Raw genomic sequence first — 24,915 nt, 5'->3', positions numbered from 1 at the left:
AGAACAAAACATGCATGCAAGTGTTTGATGCCACAATTTTGCACTGTAGACATATAACATATTTGTAGTTTTTGGTGCTTAGAGTCAACATCTTCCATTAAGATATTTTTTCCTACTCTGATTTTTTCTTTTTTTCATTGGTGCATATCTGTGTTTGTCTTTCTTGGCAGATTAACTGAAGCACATCAAACAGCTGTAAAAGTAATCAGAAGAATGCAATATTTCGTAGCCAAAAGAAAATTTCAGGTAAGCAGCACTGTTAACAATAAGTACAATTCGTAAGCTTAAGTGTAGGATGTTGAAAGTGCTCTGGGAGTGAACTTGTCCTTGAGCATTTGGTTGTAATACGTCATAGGTACTACTTAGGCTCCAAGCTTCATACCTACCCTGTATGGTGTTTTTCATAGTGAGTGCAAAACTATCAACTGTCCATGGGTATAGTATGATATGCAAATATTCTGAATTTGTAGTCAGCAGTTATTTTTTCGCTTCTCTTTTATTCTACTTTTTTTTCTTTTTTAACTATACTGACCAATATATAATCATCTTGACCATCTACTAGAAGAAAAGAAGAAAAGATTTTGTTGGAATGTCTGCTAAAATACTGTTACTGTCTACATTGATTATCTAACAACCGATGAGAAAATGTTCTACTGATTTTTTGCTCTGCATGGCTTATGTAACAATAGACCTAACTGATCAGCAGTTTGCTGTGTAAAGTTACTTTCACATTTGTGGTCCATTTTTCCACACTGATTTCCCATCTTGATACCTCATAGATGGGCTTTATTTTCAGAAACTGTGGCGCATCTGCTCTCTGGAAATTTGCTCTCTTTATGAAGTCTCAAGTCAAATTTCTCAATCAGATTGCAAAGTGCCCAAAGTATTTCTGCTACACTGGAAAAACTGACTTCTTTTGACTGCCTACTAAGGCTCACTGTGATAAAACTTTTTTGGAATGTGTTTCTGGTATGATCGTCATCGTCGTCACCCATGTGCTGGCGATGTCATGGAAGTGACCAATTAACTCCTGGCCTGATTTTTGAAACACCCGTTACTTCCATGTGAAGGTTCGTGCTTTTTCGTCCAAGCACCTCCACTGCAAGTTAATCAGTTTTCATTGTGTTTTTGAAGAGGTTTAAAAAGATAAATCAAGAGACCAAATTTCAAGCAAGTTTGGCTTGAACTGAGCACTGAACTGCAAGGGATAGAAATCTGAAATAATCTTGCAGTGCTCAGACAAATGAATTAGGGCTGACAGTATAGCAGAGACATTTCCCAAGCTCATGTGAAAAATGTATCTTCAGAAGACCTTATCTTATGAGAGAAGACTAGGAGAACTTGGTTTGTTAACTCAGCAAATGACGGATTACCAGAATTAAATGACTTCTAACTGTATCAGAAGGGTAAATATCATTCGGAATGAAAAAGAAAAAAAAAAAACTAAAAGACACCACTGCTGGAAAACAAAATCAGTATATGAATGAGTTGGGATGAAAATCAGATTTCTAAACATCAGAGAACCGATATTCTGGAGCAGTTATCCAAAAGCAATAATGCCAGACTTTAAAAACTGAACTCGATCAGTTTATGGAAAGGATTCTGTAAGCTGGTGTTCATGATGAAGTTCAAAGCCAGGATGTTATTCTGAGTTTTGCCTTAGGAGCACTGAACACTCTGGATGTAGAATGCTGAGCCTAAGCAACCAAGGATTTTGGATGTATTTGGGGAAAAAGAATTGGGCAGACTGAGAATTAAATAAGTTCATCAAGTTCTGCATTCATCAAACCTCCCTGGAAGTCCATTACATCCCTCCCTGAGTTGTATTGTGCATCCTAGTATTTCTCAAAAAAAAATACAGGACAAGAGATTGCATTAAGTTCAGACACACTTGTGGAGATTGTGCCAAAGTTTGGCAGGACATAAGATGTTTGGGTAGAAAGGTTTATGGGAAAGGGGGAAAGAAAAATGGAGAGAGTTGGAAGGATATTTTTGCTATGCATTAGAGAGGACACAGGCTGCAGTGTACAGTACTTTGCAACAGAAGAATTCAGGGTGGATGGTTTGGTAGAAAGGATAATAGATGGAGACTTTTTTAAAGGGAGAAAGGAAATTTTACTGGGAATGAGTAGAACTAATTATGCACGTAGTAGCCCATGGGGAAGAGGGGAGGGAGGCAGGGAAAAATCCCTAGCACATCTAGGCTCTGCGCCATGCATCGTGTTTAAATAGAGAGTGTCCAAAGGAAAGGACAGAGGATTTAGCCAAAACGCTCTCAAAGCACCCCTGCTAGTCAATCTAAAGAGTGATACTGGCACTGTTTCTCTGGGCGAAGACAATAGGCTGCTTTTCTGGCCAGAAATAGTGATGTGTCAGCGTCTGCAAGTGAAGCTGGGGAAGGCAAAAAAAAGGCTATAAACTGAAAGCTGAAACTTTCCTCCCCTCAAAGTGTCTCTTCTGACAAATACACACAAATGCACACACACCACCAAAACCATGAACTCTGCGGAAAGTATAATGCAGGTAGGTGCTGACGGCTGAGCTCAAGGAAGGCATTTTTTCATGAAGAGCTTTTGCTTCTTCATTCATTTCACTGGATTTGTTTCCATTCCAGTCCCATGCTTTCATTTGAAATTTCTAGGATCCTGTGGCTGCCTTCCAAGCATGACTCCAGCACATACTGTAGGTGTTCAATGCATGTGTGCAGCAGTGCATGCTAATGGCTCTGGCTGAAGCCCTGACAGAGTGGAAACAGACAACAAGATGACTAATGAGCTGTTTTCAGTAATTTCCAATTACTAGATTTGCAGTTTACCTTTCTTTTTTCTTCTTCTTCTTCTTCTTTCTCTTCTTTTCTTGAGTCGGAGCCAAGAAGGAGACATCTTGCCCCATATTTCCCATACAGTTTGGTACAGCTCTGAAAATGCTGGTGTTTTCAGAAGGACCTCATTTACATTTCCCCCCACCCCCTGTTATTTTTATTTTATATTATTTTCTCATGGTAGACTATTTATAATCAGATCATTTTATGCAAATTTTCCAGACTGTTTTTAAATTCTGCCTTAGTCATTACAGCAAGAAACTGGAGTTTGGCATCTGGAGTTTGGCATCTGTATTCTCATCAGAATGGGAATAAAGCCAGGCAAATGGCACATTTTTAGCTCCTTTCCATTTTTTATCTTTTCTTCTTATTAACTTGAATTGTACCTTTTTTCTGACCTAATAGGTATCATGAAAGACAAAACACTCCAAACAAAATCTGCATACAGCTGTGTTCATACTTATGCAAAGCAGCTGTCCTGTCAGTTTTTTAAGCAATAATATTCCTATCACCAGACATCTTTAGTCTTCAGAGGCATTTTTTTCTAGATCCAAGTGTTATGAATTGGGCCTGTCTCTGTGGTTCTGTACTCTGACATTATGATTAGCACATGATTTTGGCATGAGCTAAGAGATATCACACATGGTAGTCTTAGATAAATTATATATCTTGGTTTTATGTGTTTTAAATAGACTGTGCAGGTCTAATATTTTGCTCAGTTTGAAGTAATACAAGGACATGACTCTAACTGACAGTAATGGGGATCACTTGGCTCCATCTCCATGATAAATATGCACTCCTACAATGCCTACATATTTTTATTCATTGCGAAGACCATTGTAAAATGGCAACCAAATGACCTCTGAAACATAAAAAATAGAATGAAGGTCTGTCTGAAATAAATAATCAAGTTTAAACTAAACTTACCTTTCAATCTCTTGTATGACTGCTTTCACAGCAAGCTCGGAAACCGTATGACGTTCGAGATGTGATTGAACAGTATTCGCAAGGACACCTCAATATGATGGTTCGGATAAAAGAACTTCAAAGAAGGTAGGCCCTGTCTATCTCCTGAAATATTTGATTTCTCTGGTGCCAGCTGGGTTTAGGAGAGATGTATACTTAATGAACAGTAATTGTCCAAAATTGCAAGCACAACAGGGAGCACAATATCCAGAGGATTTAACTTAGAGTCAATTTTAACCCTTTTTATGACTGAGATTACAATTATTGTTTATCCTCCCCCATTCTTCCTCCAAGTGAAATTAGAAGAAGCTAAGGTAAATATTGTGAAGTTTATAGTTTGCAGTGAGCTTTTCTGCCTTGTTCTTAGAAAAGAAAAGCTTTTCAAATAATGATTTTCTTTTCTGTCCCCTCTCTGTGGTTCTGCACAGTTGAGAGAAATCTGTTTCACTTGTGCTCCCCTCTCTATCTGGAGTTTTTCCCCTCCCACATTCCTCCTTGCACATACTTTCTCCGAGTTTGGGGATTGCCACTGAAATATTGAGCCACAAGAGTATACTCCTTTCTTTCAGCACAAAGTGCTTTTCTCTTTACAAATTAACACTGTGGACCAGGACACCAGGTTGAACTCTCTGGCCCTTAAATGAAGAGGAAAAAAAATCCTATTGAATGGAATCTAGTGTGTCAACATTTTGAGATATTAAATCTGCCTGCATGTGATTCAAAGAACAGTTGCAAATGTTATTAAGAAGCCATTCTGCTCGTATAGTCTTGTTATTAGATTACATATGCTACAGGACAACTATGTTTTAATTAAAACATGAAAATCAAGGAAATAAAATACCAGTACCCATGAAAACAGCAGTAATAATATGGTTTGATTCTAGAAAAAAAACTATAAAGGATCAAAGTGCTGGCTGTATTTATATGCAGTAAATGATGCCAGCCTAAAGTTTTTACCTGTTTTGTTTTGGGTTTAAAGCTACTGTAAATTCTCATGTAAATTATGCGTCTATACTCTTCCCAGCAATCGACTCTACGTTGTTTGGTAATTCCATTGCTTGTAATTCTCCATTTGCTTTTCAGATTGGACCATTCCTTGGGAAAGCCAGGCCTTTTCCTCCCAGGTATCGTGACTATATTTTATATGAAATGATTAGTTTCACAACTTGCTGAAAATACCTGCAGCTACAGTAAAGTAGATTTATAATACAGCCAATTATAAATGAATATGTAATTCTGTTAATAGGTCTTGGAATAGCTGTGGAAAGATAAATTCCTTGCATTCAGGTGGTAGTGAGGTAAACGGAAATTGAGAATAACTGTTAAAAATGTGTATCAGCATGTGATGACCTGCAAACAGCTTACCAGAAAATTTTCCATAAAAATATTCCTTCTAAATCTTTTGAGCTGGGGTTAGAATACATGTTGATTCCACTTAAAAATATTTCTTTTTTTTTTGTGAGCAACCTAGGAATTTAAGTTCTGAAAAGCCCAAGGGAAGATCAAGGATAACATTCAGGAAGAACTGAATGACCTTGAAAGCTAGAGTGATAGAAGTGCTATGAAATTCGGTCATAAAAAAATGCAAGGTCATGTGCAGGGAAACTAATAAAAAAAATCTCCTACATGCTAGTAGGGGTCAACAGTCTGGCATGTCTGAGAAAAAGAAAGGCTTGGTATGCTAATTAATTGTGAACAAATGCTAATTGAATGTAAGCAATTGCTGTGATGTATCCATGAAAAAATTAGTCTGATCCTTGGATCAGGAGAGAGATTTTCAAGACATACAGGAAAGTATACATGTCATTGCGCAAGACTCAGGTAAGATCTTATGTGGAGTATTGTGCAAAATCCTGATTATATAGGTTTATGAAAGACTAACTGGAACAGAAATAGGGAAGAAATACATGTTCTATAAGTGAGAAGCAAAAGTTTGCCTCTTTTAACCTAGCAAAACAAAGGGCTGGAAAGGGGAGTAATTGTGCGTGAGGGAAAAGAAATATGTAACAGAAAGGAAAGTCAGGCAGAAGAACAAATGGCTGTGAGCTGGCCATAAATACATTTAGGCTAAAGACTGGAGGAAAGTTCCTCCAGTTCAGAGCAGTGAGATTCTGGGGCAACCTTCCAGTGAGAATCACGGAGGTCAGAAACCTGAGTGCTTCTATGGGGAGCTATTGGAAGGAGCCATCATTTGTTACAGTGAGAGATTGACCTGAAGTTTCCAAAGACCCCATCTGAGTCTGTGTCCCTAAAAGCTCAAAAATCACTTAGGAGCTGAAGTCCTGTATCCCCCCCACTTTAAATACTTATAGGCATAGATGTAACTGAGAGTCAAGGGGTGCCAAAGTTGTTTCAAAACCTTTAAAAATGTCTCCATACTACCAGTGGTTTAAACAGTTTATGCCATGAGAACAAGGGATGTCTCTCAAAACAGAGTGAACTTTTAACATATGATTGCCACAAAAAAGACTAAGTGGTACAAACCCCTTCCCAGTAGCTGAGCTGGTTTGGGACCACAGGAAAATAATCAGTCAGCTTGAGTACATCTTCTATAAGTACTTATGCTTGCGAATTCATTCCACATTGTGACCGGCACAAGCTACATTTATGGGAAAGTTTTGCTGTACCTTTAAGCGTGTATTGTTTTATTTTGAATTTAACATTACTAAATTAGAACTGCAATTTGTGCTCAAAAGCACTGGTGTTTGAAGCATTTTTAGTGAAACAGCTTCTTGTTTCAGAAGTGGGGCACAGAGGCGTTTAACTGCAAAGACACTAACTGGAAAGTAATGTTCCTAGCAGTTCGGGGGAGCTGAATGTTCTCCATGTCTAATTCGGAATCAGATTGTGCTGAAGATGTTCAAGAAGTTTAGTCGCCATATCTTAGGTCAAAAAGGTTTGGGAGGACGGTCTATGGATTTGCGCATGTGTTCAAAGTGTTCACATGTTGAACAGAGCTGTGAGTTACTGAGGCAGGGCCCTGTGTCTGCGAGCTGTCATAGATTCAGCCCAGGGCAATCCATGTACAAAGCCTATGCTAGAACACCAAAGAACAGAAGCTATGTGAAGGAACTGCCTGTAGGCCTGAGGTTACACAGCAGAACTCTTTGCATCAGCTAGGTCCTAGAGAGACAGGCTACAAATATAGCCCCAGATGATGAAAAGAAAAGTTCAACTCAAAGTCTGCCACAAGCTTTTTAGCACTCTTTTTTTTAGCTTGGACTTTATATTTGGGAAAAAAGCACTGGCTTCCACATGTAAGTTGGGGTAGGCTCATCTTCAGAATTCTTTATGATGCAAAATTTTATTGGGGAGAGCATCTAAGGACTTTGGAGATCTCTGGAAAAACAATATACTGTGCGCTGGAGAAGAACACAGCATCTCTATGAAATAACTAGCTTTCCCTGTTAGTCTTCTTGCAACAGCATCACTCCTGGATAGCTGCTTTGAGTTGGCTCTATCAGATGCAAAAACAAGGTGGCACTGCTGGGAATGATGTCTGCCTCCACAGCATGGCAATTCTATGGAGTTATACCTCTTGCAAAGTCATATGTCTCTGCCCTCAAATGGACAGAATACTGACTGGAACAGGTAAAATGGCTCTTAGGGCTGCAAAACCTGGTAAGCTCTGTTCTGGGTTTGCAAGACCAAAACCAGAAGTAATTTGATCTAGTAGTTACTTTATCTAAACCCTCCACAAATCCAAGAATAAGATAAGTGGTTCCAGATAAATGGCTTGCAGAACTAAAACTAGAGTTACTTCATAATTATTCCTGGTATTATCCAGCCCACCAATAATCAATGGTTATTGTATTGGTCCATTTTGGGTGGTAACGCACTGTTGCACTGCCCTTCTTCCTGGGTGTTTCTCAGAATGGATAGCCAATTCTACATCAAAAATATATTTTCAATATGATATATTTTTCCAGTTCAAAGACATTGCTGAAAACTTCACTTATAAGCACTATGGGTGTTTCCTCCAGACTGTGTTATTTTTGTATTGATGGCAAGCAAAAGAGAAATGACAATGCAAAGAAAATCAAACCACCAAGGAGAAAAATGGGAAGAATTTTCCTTTCCAGCTCCTTTTTTTCTGTTTTATTATACTCTAGTCAAAGAATCTTAGGGTCTTATTCCAAGCCTGTTGAAATGAGTGGGAATGACCAGTGACCCCGATGAGTTTTGGATCAGTCTGTTACTGAAACCCTGTTGTCAACTTTGATAATATTATATGAAGTAATTACAGTGTGTCTATAGTATTACATTTCAAAAGTAAATGGTGTCATAAAAGATCCAGAATCTGAATTCACTGGAAGAGATTATTATTTAGTCAGCTTCTGAAAGATAAAAAGCACTGAAAGAAGTTTTAAAACAAGATTAAGATACAAGGACATAGGAACAACCATGCTGGGTCACGGCAGTCCTGCCTCTGATGGAACCAAAAGCAAGGTGCTTTGGGAAATGTAGAAGAAAAGGGCATGCAAAAGGGTCTAACCTTCCTGTTAGCTTCCAACTATTTGCAAATCAGAGACTTCCTGACATGGTTTCTGTGAATTTAGTAGCCCTTGCTGATTTTTCTTCAACGAGCTTGCCTGTTTTCCTCTGGATCACATGTAGACTTTTGACTTCCTTAGTATCCTGGGGCAGGAAGATTCTTGATTTAACTTGCACATACACATTTTATGAAGAATCAGCCCTTCTTGCTTTTTTTGGTCCTGGCTCCAAGTAGCTTCATTTGAAACTTTTTATGTATTGAAGTGTATTTATGTACTGAAATGTATTTTAAAAAGTTAAAAAGATAATGAATAAATTTTCCAAGAGTTCCATCCCGTTTTGTCAGTGATTTATACACTCTGTGGCTTAGTTTCATTGAAAGTTTGTGTAAGTGCTCCACATAATACAAACAAGTCTGTAAAATGAAACAGATTTCCCTAATAGTAAACAGGCCCCATAATAATTGAAACTTTTAGCATAGAGGCAAAGTATGTGTTAATAAAATTTCTAGAATTAACAAAGCAAACACTTATGTGAAGATACAAATAAGAATAGTGTCATACTTGACCTTCACTACACCTGATGGAGTTAATTGCTTTTGAATGCAATTTTTGAGACTTGCTATAGCTTTTCAGGGACAGAGATGAAGAATAATGCCAAGATAAAACAAAAGATCCAGTGTCTGGGTTCAGAAAAATATTCAAAGGACTGACGTTTATCAGCAGTTCCTCTGAACCTCCTGTGTCTACAGAACACAGGTAGGAATCTCTGGAGAAAAAGGCTTTCTCGTAAAATTTTTGGCAGTTCCATTGTTTGCTTTATTTCTGTTAAATGCCACCTAAGCTTTTTGATGCTCTTGCCTTCCCAGCCAGTAAGGAAAAACTGTGCCATAATATCTTTTAAAGCATCATAAATATACTTTGTTTAATTTTATTTTTAAAGGTGGATTAATATTTCAAATGAGAGATATCCACATTTCTGCAGGAACTGGTTTATTCCATCCCTTCTGCAGACAATATCAAAGGGAACATGGTCAAAAATAAAAACTCTTAGGAGCAAGCACATTTTCTGTAGCTGTCAGCTGTTCACAGTCTTGTCTCTGAAAGTTGTTTTTGTTCCTGGGGATAGTCCACCTCAATGCAAAGAGAGGAATATCACATCTATTCCACTTTGAGGGCCTGGAACCTAATAAAAGCTAATTTGCTGCTTGTCTGGGTCTTCCTCACAGCGGTGAATTTCATTCTTGATAAAAAGCTACTAAATAAACTTATATTTTATATTGCATTTGCTGTATTAGTTGTTTTATAACTACTGTTCTGATTGTGTGACTAAATGCTGCCATCAGCACCTTCTGATGAAAGTGCAGAAATGTGATGTAGTTCATAGTGGATTCAGTGTTTATGGCTTCTCTTTAGCAAATTGATTATATTATTCCTCATGTACTGCTTGAGCAAGCTGTGTCATCTCAAAGGCTGGGTAAATGAAACAGATAGGCAGAGTGACCTCCTGTTTAGGATTGTTTTGTTTATTGAAAGATGGTTGTACCTCTTTAACTTGGCAAGTTACTCACTGTGATGGCAGCTAGAATTTTGCAACTTGAAAAAACTAGAAATTCATACTTTCACTGTATACTGTAGAAGCTTCACCATGGAAAAGTTAAGTTTATCACACAGTTTTCTATGTTACAGTATAGCCTTCTAACCTAAAAATATTTTGGTGGTTTAATCTTTATACTTTTTTTTTAGGCTGCCCAAGAGAAATCAAAAAAGCTTGATGTAGGATTTAAGTATTCCATCTTTTTAATCCCTCCTGCCTATCAGTTTTAAAGGGCTCTGGCTGACAAGAAAAGAGACTCAATCAAAAGTCATGATACTTAAGGCAACTTTATTGTTTGCTATTTTATGGGCTCTAGGTTTAAAAAGGCAATCTTGACATGTTTGGAGAAGAACACCCACCTTATAAACACAGAAACCTAGATTTTGCCATAAGCTCATCACAGTTTTGCCTACACAGAGTTTTTACAGAATCAGAACAAATACAGATCCAGGAGGACTCAGTTGCATCAAGTTAGACACAGGAAGGTAGTGGTATCTCTTACACCATCCCACTTCCTGTAGTCCCAATCCTGTACTTGATATAATTTCCTGAGGTTTTGAGATGTCTTTAGCAATCTGGAATATCCTAGGGTCACAAAGCTCAAATTCTTCATTTTCTGTTTTTTTTTAAAAAAAAAAGAAGAAGAAAAAGTTTTCAAATAGATTTTAGAACATTTTGAGTTAGCGTATTTCTAGGTGTATACATCGTAAAATTAAAAATCAAGCAAGGTCTCTTGCTCTGTAAAAGTAAAGCAGATCATTTCCAGCTTTTATCATTTTCAGACCATCTGGTAACAATTCATTCGCTGTCTTAATGTTCGCCATTAGTATTTTTTTCTAACCAAAGAAAAAATCTGTTTTCTTAAACGTTTCATATATTCTGATGAGATGGAACACAGTAATTGAGTAAAAAAATTAAGATTATGGTGCTGTCCCTCATTTGATTTGCTCTTTTCCTCAAACTCATTTCAGATTACAATTGCTATTCTTTCGTAAAAGAAAACAAAACTGAATAACCAGTAATATGTCGTTTATTTCATGTGCTTCCATTTGGGGAAATGATTTGGGATGACCTTTCTTGTTTTCTCAACTAATGGGATTATTTAGTTTTAAAATTTTAGACAAGAGGCATCTCATGATGATCATTAGAAAAGGAGATGCCTCACCTGTGTGAAAATACTAGGAAATAAATACAGGATCATGTTGTTTTGAAAGTAGCATAGTATGTATATGCAGGAAAGTGTAGGCCTTCAGGGAAAAAATTTATGTATTAGCCAAGACAAGTGGACTAGAGGACTCAAGAACTATTCAGTCTCCTTAAGTATAATACCTATTTTTCATATACTAGTATTTTACCTGGTTCAAATCTAAATATACAAAATTAAGGTTTTATATCATACCAACCATGTGATACATGCTGGTTTCAGGATTTTCAGGGAGGTTTTCTGCTGAGCTAAAATTTGTCTGTATGTTTATTCATCCTGTTATATCTAAGTGTAGTTTCTTTTATGATGATCATGAATGCTTTGTTTGTGTTTGTACACTGTTATCAGATTGCTTAGCCAGTCTGTTTTATTGCAGACCAACACAAAGAACAAACAAAAATCAGTACTAAAAAAAGTTATTTTGGGAAGTAAAGAACCTAAAAATTAAGACATTTCAGATCTATAGTTAGCCATTTAATCTTTTCAACTATCTAAAAAACAAATAAGCCAATGTAGGAAGTCTAAAATCCTGTATCTTGAAAAGACTCAAGAAAGAAGGTGTAAACATGAGATAGAAATCAAATGTATTAGAGCAATGTTATCTGAACTTCTGCCCACCCTCCTTACCACAACACTCAGCACATCGAATATAAAGCCTGTTTACTAAAGACATCCTTTATTAGAGGAAAATGCTTGTAAATTGGAGCTGAATGCTGATTTAAATGGAGGCTAGTAAGTGGGAAAGAGTACAGCCTTTTGTGACTTATACAGCATGCATGCCAGTAAAGGGGTGGATGTAGCACAGTTACATGCATGTACATCATGCTTTTCATGTCCTCTGGTAGGGGTGCCGCATGCTACAAAATAGCTTCTTACTGCTTGTCTGCTTCCTGCTCTCTTGTTTTCTGCTCCATGTCTCGTTCTAGAATAGCTAAAGTAAAAAGTATTATTAATTTGGTTTGGTTGTTTTTAGATCTCTCGGTGAATATGTGAAGGATGTCATTAGAGATGGTGAGAAACATATTCTTAAAAAAAAAAAAAAAAAGTGCTTAGCAGGTTTTGGTTCTGTTTTTTGCAGGGGGAGGGAGTGTCTTACACCTAAGCAGAAACACTGCCTCCCCATGTCTCTGCAAATCACTTCTCGGTTTAGAAGTCCTTAAACACAAAAATATGCATGGTCGTTCCTACATACACTTTGAAAGATGACGTTTCTGCAGATTTACGAACTACCAAGCAGGTTGCAGAGTCAATTATTTCATTTTAGGCAGAGACGAGTACAAAGATAAACTTGAGCCTCAGCCCCTCATATTTTAAAAGGTTTCTGTGTTTGTGAACTAATGAATGATGAGCAACATACGTGCATGAGCCAAGCTGTGTCATTTATTTTCTGTGCCCACACAGTGTCCTTGAACAATCTTTGAATTGTCTCTCGTTATGGAATTTACTCCTCCAGATGCTTTGATAGAACATTTCTGCTTTCTAGAAAGGAGCTGTCAAGGGACCAGGACTGTTTTAGCTTTCTGCATGGTCTGTGGAGGAGGAGAAAAGCAAGAAGGGTGCTCTGCCAGTGTTGCTTCTCGCTAGGGTCTTCCTCTATGGTCAGGTACATACAGTCTGAGTTACCTCCAGATCAACATTGGTGCAAATGTGTCACCGAACATACCACATTAGTAAAAGTATACAATGCTTTTGTGTTGTGTACTATACCCTCCTTACTGTAAAGCAAGTAACATCCACAGAGTAATGCAAGAATGTGAGTTCACTGTGAATGAGCACACATACAGGCAGTTACTGCAGAGGCTGATGCACTGTAAATTCACACCTCAGCCTGCCTTCCCATAAACCCTTCTTCATGTTGTGCTCATGCCCTAAGCAAAATGGACTGAAATAGCTTTAAAAAAAGCTCAGGCACTCATAAACCTGAAATGATCTATGGGAAAAACAAGAAGCAATTAATCCATCCTTTTATTGGAAAAATAAATAGTTTAGTACTTAGAAGTGTATCCAAGTACCATCGACACAGGCTTCTAAGTCACTTAAGTATTTGGGTTTTTTTTCTCATAAACATTTTCTCCCATCTCAGAATACATGTATTATTGTGCCTCATTTCCTGCAAAAGAACACCCCCCAAGTATGGCATTCATTTGCAATTGACCAAGTAAATACAAAGGATAAACCCAACTTTGCCCAGCTTTCAGTTCTGTGTCCCAATCCCACAATTCACAGAGGGTAAGTAAAACAAATTGCATAATTGGGCTTAAATGAGCAGGTGTCACAAAAGCTGGGAGGGGAGACGAGGATTGAAAAGTGAGGGCTGTTCCCAGTGTCACTCATTTGCAGAGCCATCATGAGGGGATAGGTATTTTTTATATATATGTTATGTCCTTATGGATAGATAGCATGCATTGCACATGTCATGTAAGTGATATCCAAAAAAGGGGTGTATGCCCAGAGAGCATGTCTGTGCCACTTAATGATGTGCAGCTAATTGAGATAATTAAACAAGGAATAAAGTTGTCTCTGACACACTCTCTTGTCATTGATGTCCATGGACCGCCTCCACCTAAGTCCAAGTTGCCCTCTAGGCTCTTAACATAAGCATGTCAGTTAGACGAATTAAATCCCTTCTCGCCCACTACTCTCTTTCACTTCTGTGTACGATGAAGAATTTTTCTCTTGTTATGTTGGTGTTACATATACTGCCCTAATATTTTACCAACTTCTCTTTTAAATAGTGTTAGATATAATTCTTAGTTTAAATTTATTCTCCGTCTCATGCATGTCCCATTTTTATTCTTTTTTTATTTAGAAAAAGGGGTAGACAAAGGATACTATACTGTAGGAGCCAGACTGATCCGGCTAGAGGATAAGGTAAGTGCATGAAAGCTTTTTCTTCTTTTTTTCTGGGTAATGATATCTGATCTACAGACCTGCAAGATAGTATCTTGGCATGATTTACTTTAGAATTACAGGGCACCATAATAAAGAATAATATCCTAATTTTTGTAAGGGAGTTGATGAATTATCATGTACATGTTGTTCAGCATTAACCATTTACCTGCCATACAGACTTGGTTCTCAATTAAAAAAAAAACCTACTTTCATGTTAAGGCCAAGTCATGTCTTGTAGATAAATACCGTGAACTGACAAGGTGTTTGTCATACCAGGATCAGAGAATTAAACAGAAAGGCCATTATCAAGAGTCTTTGTAAACAGCAACAGCTGATATCACAGTTAATAATCTTGAGGTTCCCTAGTCTTTACTGCATATTTTTCCTCTGCGCAGTTATCTCTGCATCAATTCTGCCCTTCCCTCCACCCCCACTTTCTTCTCTCCAAGAATTTGTTCATCTTTGTTTTTAATTAGAATTGCATAGACATATAGCGAAAGGCCAAAGCCCAGGGAGGCCCTATTGTTTCAGGCGTATTACAAACATCCTCAAGAGCTTTTCCCACTCAAGTGATAACAAAAGTTTGCTTTAAAGAAGGAGTGTGTTTCTGTAACAGCTTTTTCGCTCGGCTCCCTTGAAGGCATACCTATCCCCAGAAAAGCAGCACCCCTACTCAGGTTTATCATGCAAGTTTTCTTTTCCCTGTTTTCTGGGGAAGGGAGGAGGGAAAGAAGCCTTTCATTATTCTTAGGAAGAATTTTGCATCTTGTAAAAAACAGAAATACAAATGAAACAAATAGAACTCCTTCCTCCCTCCCTTAGTATCTACTGATCTTTGTTGCAACAACGTTGGAAATATTCAAGGCTATGATTTCAAGGGACAGATTTTCTTTGACTTTTAGCTTTCTTGGGCAATGTCAAGGAACCAGCTTCACAGAAAAATGCAATTAATCTGAGTTAACTCTTAAAGCTCATTGGTCCCTTGTGTGGACATTCTCATTTGAAGCGAAAGTGGCTTAATTCACTTCAAAAGGGATATTGCTCTCTAACCTCTGTATGTTTTCTAAATTCACACCACTGGATCACTCAGATATGTTTAATATATCTATATTGAGAAACCTACAATATAGGTTTGAAAGTCTGACAATAAAATTATCTGTGATAATATTTTGATTACTTTGTGTGGGAAATATTACCAGCATTGTAAATACTTATTGCCTACCTGAAGCAGTTGTTCATGGTCTCCTGACTGCTCCATATTTATGAAGAAGAGAGGTCAGAAAGTTATTAATGTGTCTGGCACTGGTCCAGCTTTAGGGCCATATGGTGTTTATTTGATAACTTTTAATTTCAAACCCTTAACTTGAGCACTACAGAAGTATTTTGGTTTAAGTGGGGAAATGGTACCGGAGATGCCTGTGTATTTGGTAAATGCCACAGTGAATGATCTCAATTGCAGATATCTGCTCTGCCTTTACAACTTAAACCTGTTAGAAAACCAAACTCCAGCTGATTCCAAAAGGCTATCATTTTCATCGATACTGCCTCAAGGTAAATGCTTAGAGATGATGAAGTAACACGGTTTCGCTTTATCATATTAAATGTCTATTGTAAGCATGTGGTAACCAGTCTGTAGCATAGATTTCCAACAATGTTCTTGGAACAACCATCACACAAGTCAAAAAAAACAATGGTATAGCCATCTTAATGTCATTTAAGCATAATCTAAATATAGTTGTTGCAAACTCAGTTTCAGCCATCAGTGTGGGCAAGGCTTAGCCACTATTCTGTTTGAAGAATTAAACTGTAGTGCTTTAATTTAAGCATGTATTGTGTGGGAACTGGTGATTTCCATCACTCTACTCATTGTTCTGGAGAAAACAAATAGAAGGCAATAAAAATATGTCAAGATATTTTCATGAGATGACATTATGAAAGGCGTTCAATCACTGCAGCTTCCTTGTTGTTCTCCAACCAAACTACAAATGTAAAATAAAACACTAGAGTCCGACCCACATGGAACCCAGGCATTTGTTCTTTCAGTACAAATTAGCCTTCTTTTAGGTGCACAGGACTTTGTTCTGTTGAGAAGCCAGACGCTGTACTGAAAGGGCAAACATTTGCTGTGTGCAGGGTTTGCGTGTGCGTGTGTGTGTGCATTTGCATTTTTTTGGCACATAAGGCTAAAATATACATGTTTACATAGTGAAAACAAAGTTAAGCTTCCCAGATATCCCTATTTTAATAGCACAATAGAAATGACCACATCCTGCTGTCAAACTGCTTCCCCTAAACCATTTTCCCATGTCACATGGGCTCTCCTGCTTTAACAGTTCTCTGTGTAGTAGCTGATACATGCCCAAACATGAAACAATATTGGAGTCAGGAAGGACAAGCTGGGTTTCAACCTCTGAGCAGAATAAATGAAGCAGGGGCATGTCTGACATCAGGCTTCAGCTGGTGGTGAAAAACGATCTCCCCCTTGGAACTAGAAAACCTTTGGGATCAGCTTCATCCCCCTGGAGACATTATTTTAACATTCAGTCACCCAGTACAGTCATGGCAGCCTCCCAACCAAGCGACACATCTGATAAAATGACACATTTTTGGACAAAGGCCAGTTGGTGCAGACTGATAAAAATGCAGCGCAGATTCAAATGTTTCATCTGCTTAAAAATGTGTACCAATAAGCAGTTAGTACACTTCTAGTCCAGGCTGATCTTTCCCACAGGCATTTTCTAGTTTTTAGCTGTTTGCACAAAAGAGAATCAGAACATAACTCTCCCATTGAGAACTGTGCATTGTTCTACATACAGCCATATTAACTCTTTTTATATTTTTTTCTGAGACAGACAGAGATAGAGAACTGTGTATTTCTGATGGTTAAGAGCAACTTCCTTCCCTTGAAATGTCTCCTACCATTTGGCTTAAAATGTGGGGTTTGCCATGTAGAAGGTATAGATGCAGATCTCTGAAGTGGTTGCTTAGTAATAGATAAAAGCGTTGAGGCAAAAATGTTTCAGAGAGTCAAAGACAGCAGCCTCCTATTCATTTTGCATGAGCAGTGCTGTCTGCAGCATCTCTTTTGTGGCTCTCAGGGCTTTGTATGTAAGTTTAAGGTAGCAATGAAGAGGTAAGAATGAGTCAGCGCATGACAAAGCAATGTTCAAGTCCAGCGTAAAGGAGGGTTAACATACACTTGTATCCCTTTGTGTTTAGTCGTTCCTAAGCTGATTGGAAAGGGATGAAACGTATGGTGGCAGTTTCCAGACAATATATAAAACCCTTTTTGGCAACATCAGCGCTGCATAAGGCTTTACTCCTTTCATTAACATGGCATGTTGCATAGTGCAAGTTTACCCGTAGCACTTTTCAACCTGTTTTTCTCTAAGTAGGATATAAAAAAATAATTTTGTTGTGGGCAGCATAATAGCCTATTGTGGTTCTTTTCATAAAAACACTGAGACATTTAGAACAAGAATGGGGCTTCTTTCCCAACACGTGACATGTGCCATTTGGCCGACCCTATCTTTAGTTCGATAGCAGGGTTTAATTTTAAATTGTGGTATGTAGCCATTGACAGATTCTTTTGAAATGTATTAAGAGGGAGATTGGTTCCAAGATGATGTTCTAGAGTTGGCATTAGTTTCTTTTTAAAATTGTGAACTAATGCTTCTTTATGATGAAATGAGTATTCTTTCTTTTTCTTTTCTTTTCAAAATTAGAAACAAAAATTGTGGTGTGCTATGTCAAACTGCATGGCAACCTATAAATAAAAACAGGAGAGAGAAGAATCTACAAATGAAAGGTTAGAAGGGACAGCTGTGTTGTCTTTGAAAAAGAAATCTATTAGGTATTTTTATAATTATATGGCAGTCTTCTTTATGTGGTATTTACAGTTATGATTTACGTTCATATTACCATAACTATTTCCATACTTATAGACAACATGTGATAACGCTGGGAGCCAAAAGCAACCATTTGGTAGCATTTAAAAAATGCAGAAACACTAAGAGAAAACAGGGCAGTAAAGCAGAACCCTTCTGAGCTTTATCCATCTGAGTAATGCAAGCCAGAACAAAAGTATCATCCAACATAAACAAATGTAGAGGTTGGATTGTGGTGGTAAACTCTCTCTTTACCAATTTAAACACTCATTTTAAAGTTGGGAGCTAAAAAGATGGTCTCAGAGAAGAATGTTTTTTCTCCATCATCTTCCTCCTCCTGAATAACAATAGGGAGATTGATGTTAGCAAATATGGCTCCAGCTGTGATTACATCAGGAGTCATTAAATAGTGAATTATTTATCATGATGGTGCCTGCAAGCACCACTATAGTGAAGGCTCTGTCAGAATTTCCATAATAAACCCTTAATTTGTGGGTGGAGTGAAGGGCATAACTGAACTGTATTAAAAAAAGCAAGGGAAAAGGTTGAAAATTGGTGCACAATGAGTCAGTTGCAAAATGAGTGTGCCGCATTTTTGAGGTTTCCAGAATATGTCAGAAATAAACCCAACAAATGCATTTGCTAACAAAAACATATTTTGGCACTAAAGTGTTTGTGGGTTTTTTGCCCCCAGTTGCTTAAAGATTGAGTCATGCCTTATTATAAAGCTTTTCAGAAGGCTTTTTGCAAATGTGAGTTATGTGGGATCTGTTAGCTACTAAACCAGGCTGATAATGTTTTAAAGTAGCTATTGGAGATGCACCGCCATTCATTCTTGTAAATAAATTTTATTATGGATTTCATCCTGGCCCTCTATGCTTTACTAATATGCATGAACACTGTTGATTTTTGGAGCTTACCTTCTCAACGCAAATCTGCATGTGTTGATAATTAACTTAGCTAAACCGACAGGCAGTTCCTGGTAGATCTCTCATGTAGAATGGGTTTTACTTGCTGTACATTTTCTTGGAGTGTATTCAGTCCAAAGAGATGGGCAGGAGGTTCACAGCAGGGGATGCTGTGAATGTGTATTTGAAGTAGGGTGCCACTAGCCAGAACAAAGCCTTATCCTATTTACTCCGTAGCAGTTCAGCACCCTGACCATAGTCATTAGGATTTTTATTTTTAAACTATTGTCTGGTTAAAAGAAATAAAAATAAGCTTGCTGCAGCTAACACTTCAAGCCAAATTGTCAGTGTCTTGTTACTTCAAGCCATCTATGCCAGTGGAGTTACTCTGGGTTTATGCAGGTGTAAATTACAGCAGATTTCTTATATGACTTTAAACCATATTCTGGCTCATGTCCTTACATTCTGCTCAAGAGAACTGAATCAACAGGGATGAGGTGAAAGCAGAATTGGGACCCCAAAAGTTCAGCATTAGCCTGAGTGAAATTATGTTTTTCATCTGTTATGCCTTAATGTTTTGAGGATCCTTGCAGTATGCTGGTGATTTAAGGTGCAGTGGACCTGAAACTGTGTACAGAAACATCCAGACAGACTTTTTTTATCTGAGCACCAAGTAATGCTGATTTAACAGCTTAGATTTCAACAACATTTAAGCACACAGCTTCTCTACTTTCTCAGTGCAGAGAGGAACTATAACAGCCTGGACTTCTTTTGATCACTTGACATGGTTTTATACTTCTCAGATAAACCTTGCTTAATAATGTTTAGAGGGAAAGCCCAGTTCTGAGCTGCTGAGTTGTAAGGTTAATGTCTGAAGGATCAGACAAAAATAAGACCTAACTTTGATATGCCTTTCAAGCAAAAGGAAGAAATATATATCGATAGTATTTTCTGAAGTATATTTGAAAGAATTGTAGCCTGAATTCTTCTCTTATGGTTCCTGCTATGGTATGGTAGTACCCCCCTATTATTAAAGTTGTACACTACTTTCCATTATAAAATTCTATTTTCAGTTGTGTACATCTTTGCCAAATTTTAGCCATCTGGGCTGAAATTTTTCCAAGGCAGATGTCTGCTTCAGGATGAATTTTTCGGGAAAATGTATATATAAGTGTGGGTCATCCTTTCTGTATCACGGTAACCTGGCCCACTGTGAAGATTCTCTCAAAAGCCAACACAAAAATGTTGATGGAAAACACTTGATCTTCTTCTAAATTGGAGCTAAAAAATTGGACAGAAATGGTACATTCTCTGCCAGTCTTGAGACCCAGAGGCCTGATCCAAAACACAGCGAACTCAGCAGGAGTCTTTCACATGGATCAGGCCCTGATTTTTAATGGGCGAGGGAGCAGAGAGTTTCACAGAACAAATGTTTGCCAGGACACAATTCACCACCATAAATCAAACATTAAATAATTCCAAAGCCCAATAAACAAGCATGCAGATGGCAGTGTCTGCTCCCCAGTGATTGCACTGACTGCTGATTAGCATCCAGCTCTAATAGCTTCGTCTCATTTAGAGCAGTCTGAAGGACTGCTGTGATTAGGCAGTTGGTACAATCAAGTTGCTTTGCTGCTATCTTGGCTGAAGCTGTTCTGGTGGAACCAAAACTACCCAGCAAACAATTACTCTTGCCTGTGACATCTTGGAGCGTGCTGGGCGGGAGGGAGGCGAGGGCTCGTAACCATGTGCTGTGGAGCAGCCTGCAGTCAGTTTGCAGCTACCTTTCATTTAATAAGAAACAAGGAGAGCTGCTTGCAGAAGATGTACTCTCTACTAACGTTCCTTGACAAGAGCACACAAATTAACTGTAAATACCATAAAAGATAGAAATAGTAAAGTGATTTAGAGCTGCTGGTAAATAATAGAGCCTTTGGGGAATGCAATCTTTCGTGGGCTATTATGACATTGGAAATCTAATCCATATTGATATGCTTGAGCTGTTTAACCTGAGGGAAATCTTATTCCCAGTGCTGCTTGTTGCCATTTCTGCTAGTCCAATCCAGGATTCCTCCTGTAGGAGTTATTAGTTATGCAGAGTAAGCTCAACAGTCCACCCAGATGCAGCCCAGCCTTTTCTCAGCTGACATAAAATTGTTAACTAAGCTTGATTTGACAGTTCAGAAGAAAAGGTTTTCATACTTATCGGTTGCAGTAATTAATAGCAGATGATGGGACTGTCAGTTACTAAAAGCAGGCTGTGGCTAGTCCTCACGTAGCCCATATAGCAAAGGGAAGCAAAGAGTTGAAATTCTCTGTTCAAATGAAACGCTCCGAGGAAAAACCTGATTCGCCACTATCTGCTGACATGTCACTCAAGGGAGCTGGCTGAACTGCTTGCAGTTGGAGCAGACCGTTCCCCCTCAGCTTGACCGGGGAGAAATACAAAACGCGGCAGCTCTTTGATAAAGTGCATTCATCAGGACAGGGCAGCTGCTGTACTGCCCCTGCTGTCACTTGCCCAAGGTCCTGGAGACAAGGCGTTAGTGACCGCATAAGCTGTCAGTGAGGGAGCCTGTCCGACTCTGCCTGGTCTCCATGAGTAACTTCTGAGCTTGGTGGTCAGTTTGAACCAAAATTGAGACGTGATTTTGGTGATGTTGATTCCCTCTACATTTTGAGAAAATCGATGCCTGAGTAGAGGACAGATCCCCCTGTTCCCAGAAGAAGAGAGAGTGTGAGCTTGGCTCTGCTCAGGTGCCAGAGAGTCCAGCAATGAATGCATAGGAATCAAAGCCCCATCAGTTCTGTTGCCCATGAAACAATTTACTTATCAGCGCTGAGTGGGAAAGTATATTTTTTACCTACCTTATTTTTGAGGCCTTGATGACTTTTTGGACAAAAAGTCAAATCCCCATGTACTTTGTGTTGATCCTCCAATGAATGACAGAAAGCAGATCAGTTATAAGTTGTTGGGTTTTTTTTATTATTTCTACCTTTTATATTTTTAATGGGTTCTCCTAAATTAAATTGCTAACTGAAAAGTTAGCCAAGCCCCCAAATTGAAATGTTTTCGTTTTAAAATGTGAAAATGAAGTATTTCAGCAATTATTCTAACCTGTTCAAATAAAAAGAAAAGGAGCAATTCATTAAAATCAGTCTCTTCTTATGAATAGCTTTTAAAATTTTTTTATTTTCTGATGGAAAAACGTTTCATTGAAAGATTTTTGACCAGCTCCAAATGTTACTAATTTTAAACAATTTCATATAGAAAGCTATTTCCAAAAATAGACCTTGTAGCTGTTCTTAATTGCTTGTGGCTGTATGCTGCAAGTGCTGCACTACGTACAAGTTGAGAATTTTCCTTTGGGATATTCCTCTATCAGAAAATGACATTTTGTTCATAATGGAACCTTTTGTGAAAAGATGTCACATTTCGTGGAATTGTGTTTTAAATCATATATTGAAAACAAATATTTCTAATCTTCCCCATCAAAGTGACCTTTTGAAAGTCTGAATTGGGTGAAATCTTTTGATTTTCTGAAGTGGGCATTTCACTTGAACTGAATTTTTATAATTCAATTGTTTAAAATTGATATTATTTCATTCTGCTTCAGAATGAAAGACATTCCAGCACCATGAAGAATTAACAGAAAGCAAACTATAATTTTCCTGTAGGAAAAATAGTAATCTTCCTGTAGTCTTCCTCACTTCAGAATTACTGTGGCTATTTCACCTACAACATTTTTCAGATCAGTATTTTAAAAGGCAATGTTTAATATTATTTCAGTTATATATAAAATATAGGCCCCAAATTCCTCCTAATCAAGGAAAGTCCTCTGGAAAAAAAGCAGATTTATATTATTCAAATGGTTACCAGACTTGCAGTTGGATTCACGTTTCATGCCGGAACCACGATGCTGAGTCAGAGCAAGCATCTGTTTAGTCCTGGGGCTATGCTTCTGCTGTTGATGGCCTGTATCAGATGCTAAGGGATGGACAAGAAGAGTAGTTTGAATCTAAATTGTTAGAACTAGTCTCTGGGTCTTTGCAATGGCTTATATATAATAAATAGTACAAAGAATACTGCCATAAAAGGCATGTTGCAGGATGACACAGTTCTGTAAAAATATATATATATATACATATACAGGAGTACTCTGGTGATCTGCCCTGACAGATTGTATCTAAGGAGGGATGTGGTCACCCATTTTAACAGTAAATTCATGGTCTTCACATAATGGCATATGAGATGAGGGAGGCAGGGAGGTAAAGTGCTGAGAAACCTAGAAACTCTTGTCCCCCATATTCACTACCGAACTGTTATTTGAAACATGTAGATTTATATTTTTTATAGGAGCAAAATAGTGAACAAATCACCATTGTATACTCTCTTTTATAATGTAATTACTTCTCCTACTAACAAATAATATTGATGAATGGTATTCGTATTTTTCCTGTTTAGAAGTTTGGTTTTGATTTCAGTGCTGCACTCTGAGATGTTTCAGTAAAACACGTTAGTCAATGTGTCTGCTACACATTCAGTCCTTTGAGAGCAGGAGAGGGGGAATAAGGTCTGCGTCTGAGGAGGTGAGGTGGTGCAGATTACCTCAAAGCCCTTTTTGATTATGTAGGTACAGTGCCTAGTTTATTTAGTTTGATCCTGAAGTGTAATTCTATGCAATGCCAGAATACAACTAAATAATAATAAATCCGTAAGTGATTTATCTGGGGAGGCATTCAAGCTCTTGTAGTTGAAGAATTGTGCTTTTCTGATTATCAATAAGTATTCTTCTGCACGTTAAAATGGCTTTGTGTGGAATTGTGATGATTGTGAATAGACTGAAAAAAAAAAAAGGAAGCATGGTCTCGTGGCATGCATACCGAACTCAGGCTCCAGAAACCTGGGATGCTCTGCTGGAGAACCTCATTCTAAATGTAAAGACATAGACTTCCCCTCTGTGAAATAATACTTTTCTACTTCAGTTGGGTATGGATTACTCAGATACTACAGGACAGGGAGTTGCATAAATACCTCACAGAGAAGGATATCACTCAGCCTCTAGCGGTATTCCTCAACAAAATAATGTTTTCTTAGGACTCTGATGCTCTTCTACGGGCTGTCTGCTCCAGAAGATCTTTCCTTCAATCTTTGAACTTAAAATGTCTCTCTCTAACCATGGAGTTGTCTGATCAATCCAACAAGTAAATTGTCTGCTGTTGCATCTGAAATCACCAGGGTTCTCAGATTGCAGGATAATTCAGGTTGGAAGGAACCTCAGGTGGTCATCCATTCACTGCAGCACCCTGCCATTTCTACTGTGGGTCTAGAACTATCATGTAGGATGTAGGTGAAGAAATAATCTCTAAAAAATGTGCTGACAGCTTTTGCTCGTGTTGAAGGTACATCTTGAAGTACTGAATTGGCAGCTCTGTATTTGTTCAGGAGATCTGCAGCCCACTGCTTAAATGCACATGTGGAACACGCCAGTGGCTTGAGCCTCGGTATTTTCAAAACCTGGCAACTATAAGTACTGCAAGCTCTGTAATATTTTCTCTTCTGAAAAATGATAACAAAAATAGGAGACTATAACTGACATTAAAACGAACTATTTTTTCAGTAGGTGAAGCATGCAATAATGGAGTGTAAAGTAAATTTAACAGGTACAGAAAACAGCCAAAACACTATCATTTTAAATCTGGGCTAGTACAGGGCCAGGCTCTCTGCTACCAAGCCATGTTAAAAGTCTGATCAGACCTCCATCTGGATTTAGGATCTGGTTAATACGGCATCCCTGGAGCTGCAGGAGTAGAAAAGTGCAGTCTAACAGCTCTGAGGTATTATCACAAGTCTCCTACTACTCTACGTGTTAAAGGCTTCAGTATCTGGAGACATGTAATTATGTGAGAATTTTTTAAATTCTTATTTTCTAGCCCTCACTGTGGATAAACACATGAAAAGCAGGGACCCCGAAGCCTTAAAAATCAAAACAGAATTAGGATAAATATGTTGGGTTTATTTAAATGACAGGTTTTTCAAGACAGTCTAGTTGCAATGATTGTAACCAGTTCTATCAGTCACTAATAGACATTACTGCACACTGTCCAGGGGAGGCAGAAAAGCCATCTGAGAGGCCAAGTATTCAC

At 38.0% G+C, this 24,915-nt stretch overlaps 1 protein-coding gene across 1 annotated transcript in view; it reads left to right on the top strand.

Moving 5' to 3' along the window:
- LOC112984511 (potassium voltage-gated channel subfamily KQT member 1-like) overlaps nt 1–24,915 on the top strand; it is a 498,975-nt gene that overhangs the window by 284,271 nt on the left and 189,789 nt on the right. The window contains exons 13-16 of the mRNA XM_064517311.1: nt 171–246; nt 3,780–3,874; nt 4,871–4,911; nt 13,891–13,952. Coding sequence (XP_064373381.1) covers nt 171–246; nt 3,780–3,874; nt 4,871–4,911; nt 13,891–13,952 — 274 coding nt within the window. The remainder of the gene's footprint in view (nt 1–170; nt 247–3,779; nt 3,875–4,870; nt 4,912–13,890; nt 13,953–24,915) is intronic.

Source organism: Dromaius novaehollandiae, chromosome 1, assembly GCF_036370855.1.
Source record: "Dromaius novaehollandiae isolate bDroNov1 chromosome 1, bDroNov1.hap1, whole genome shotgun sequence".
NCBI classification, from domain to species: domain Eukaryota; kingdom Metazoa; phylum Chordata; class Aves; order Casuariiformes; family Dromaiidae; genus Dromaius; species Dromaius novaehollandiae.
This window is presented reverse-complemented; position numbering and strand designations above follow the sequence as displayed.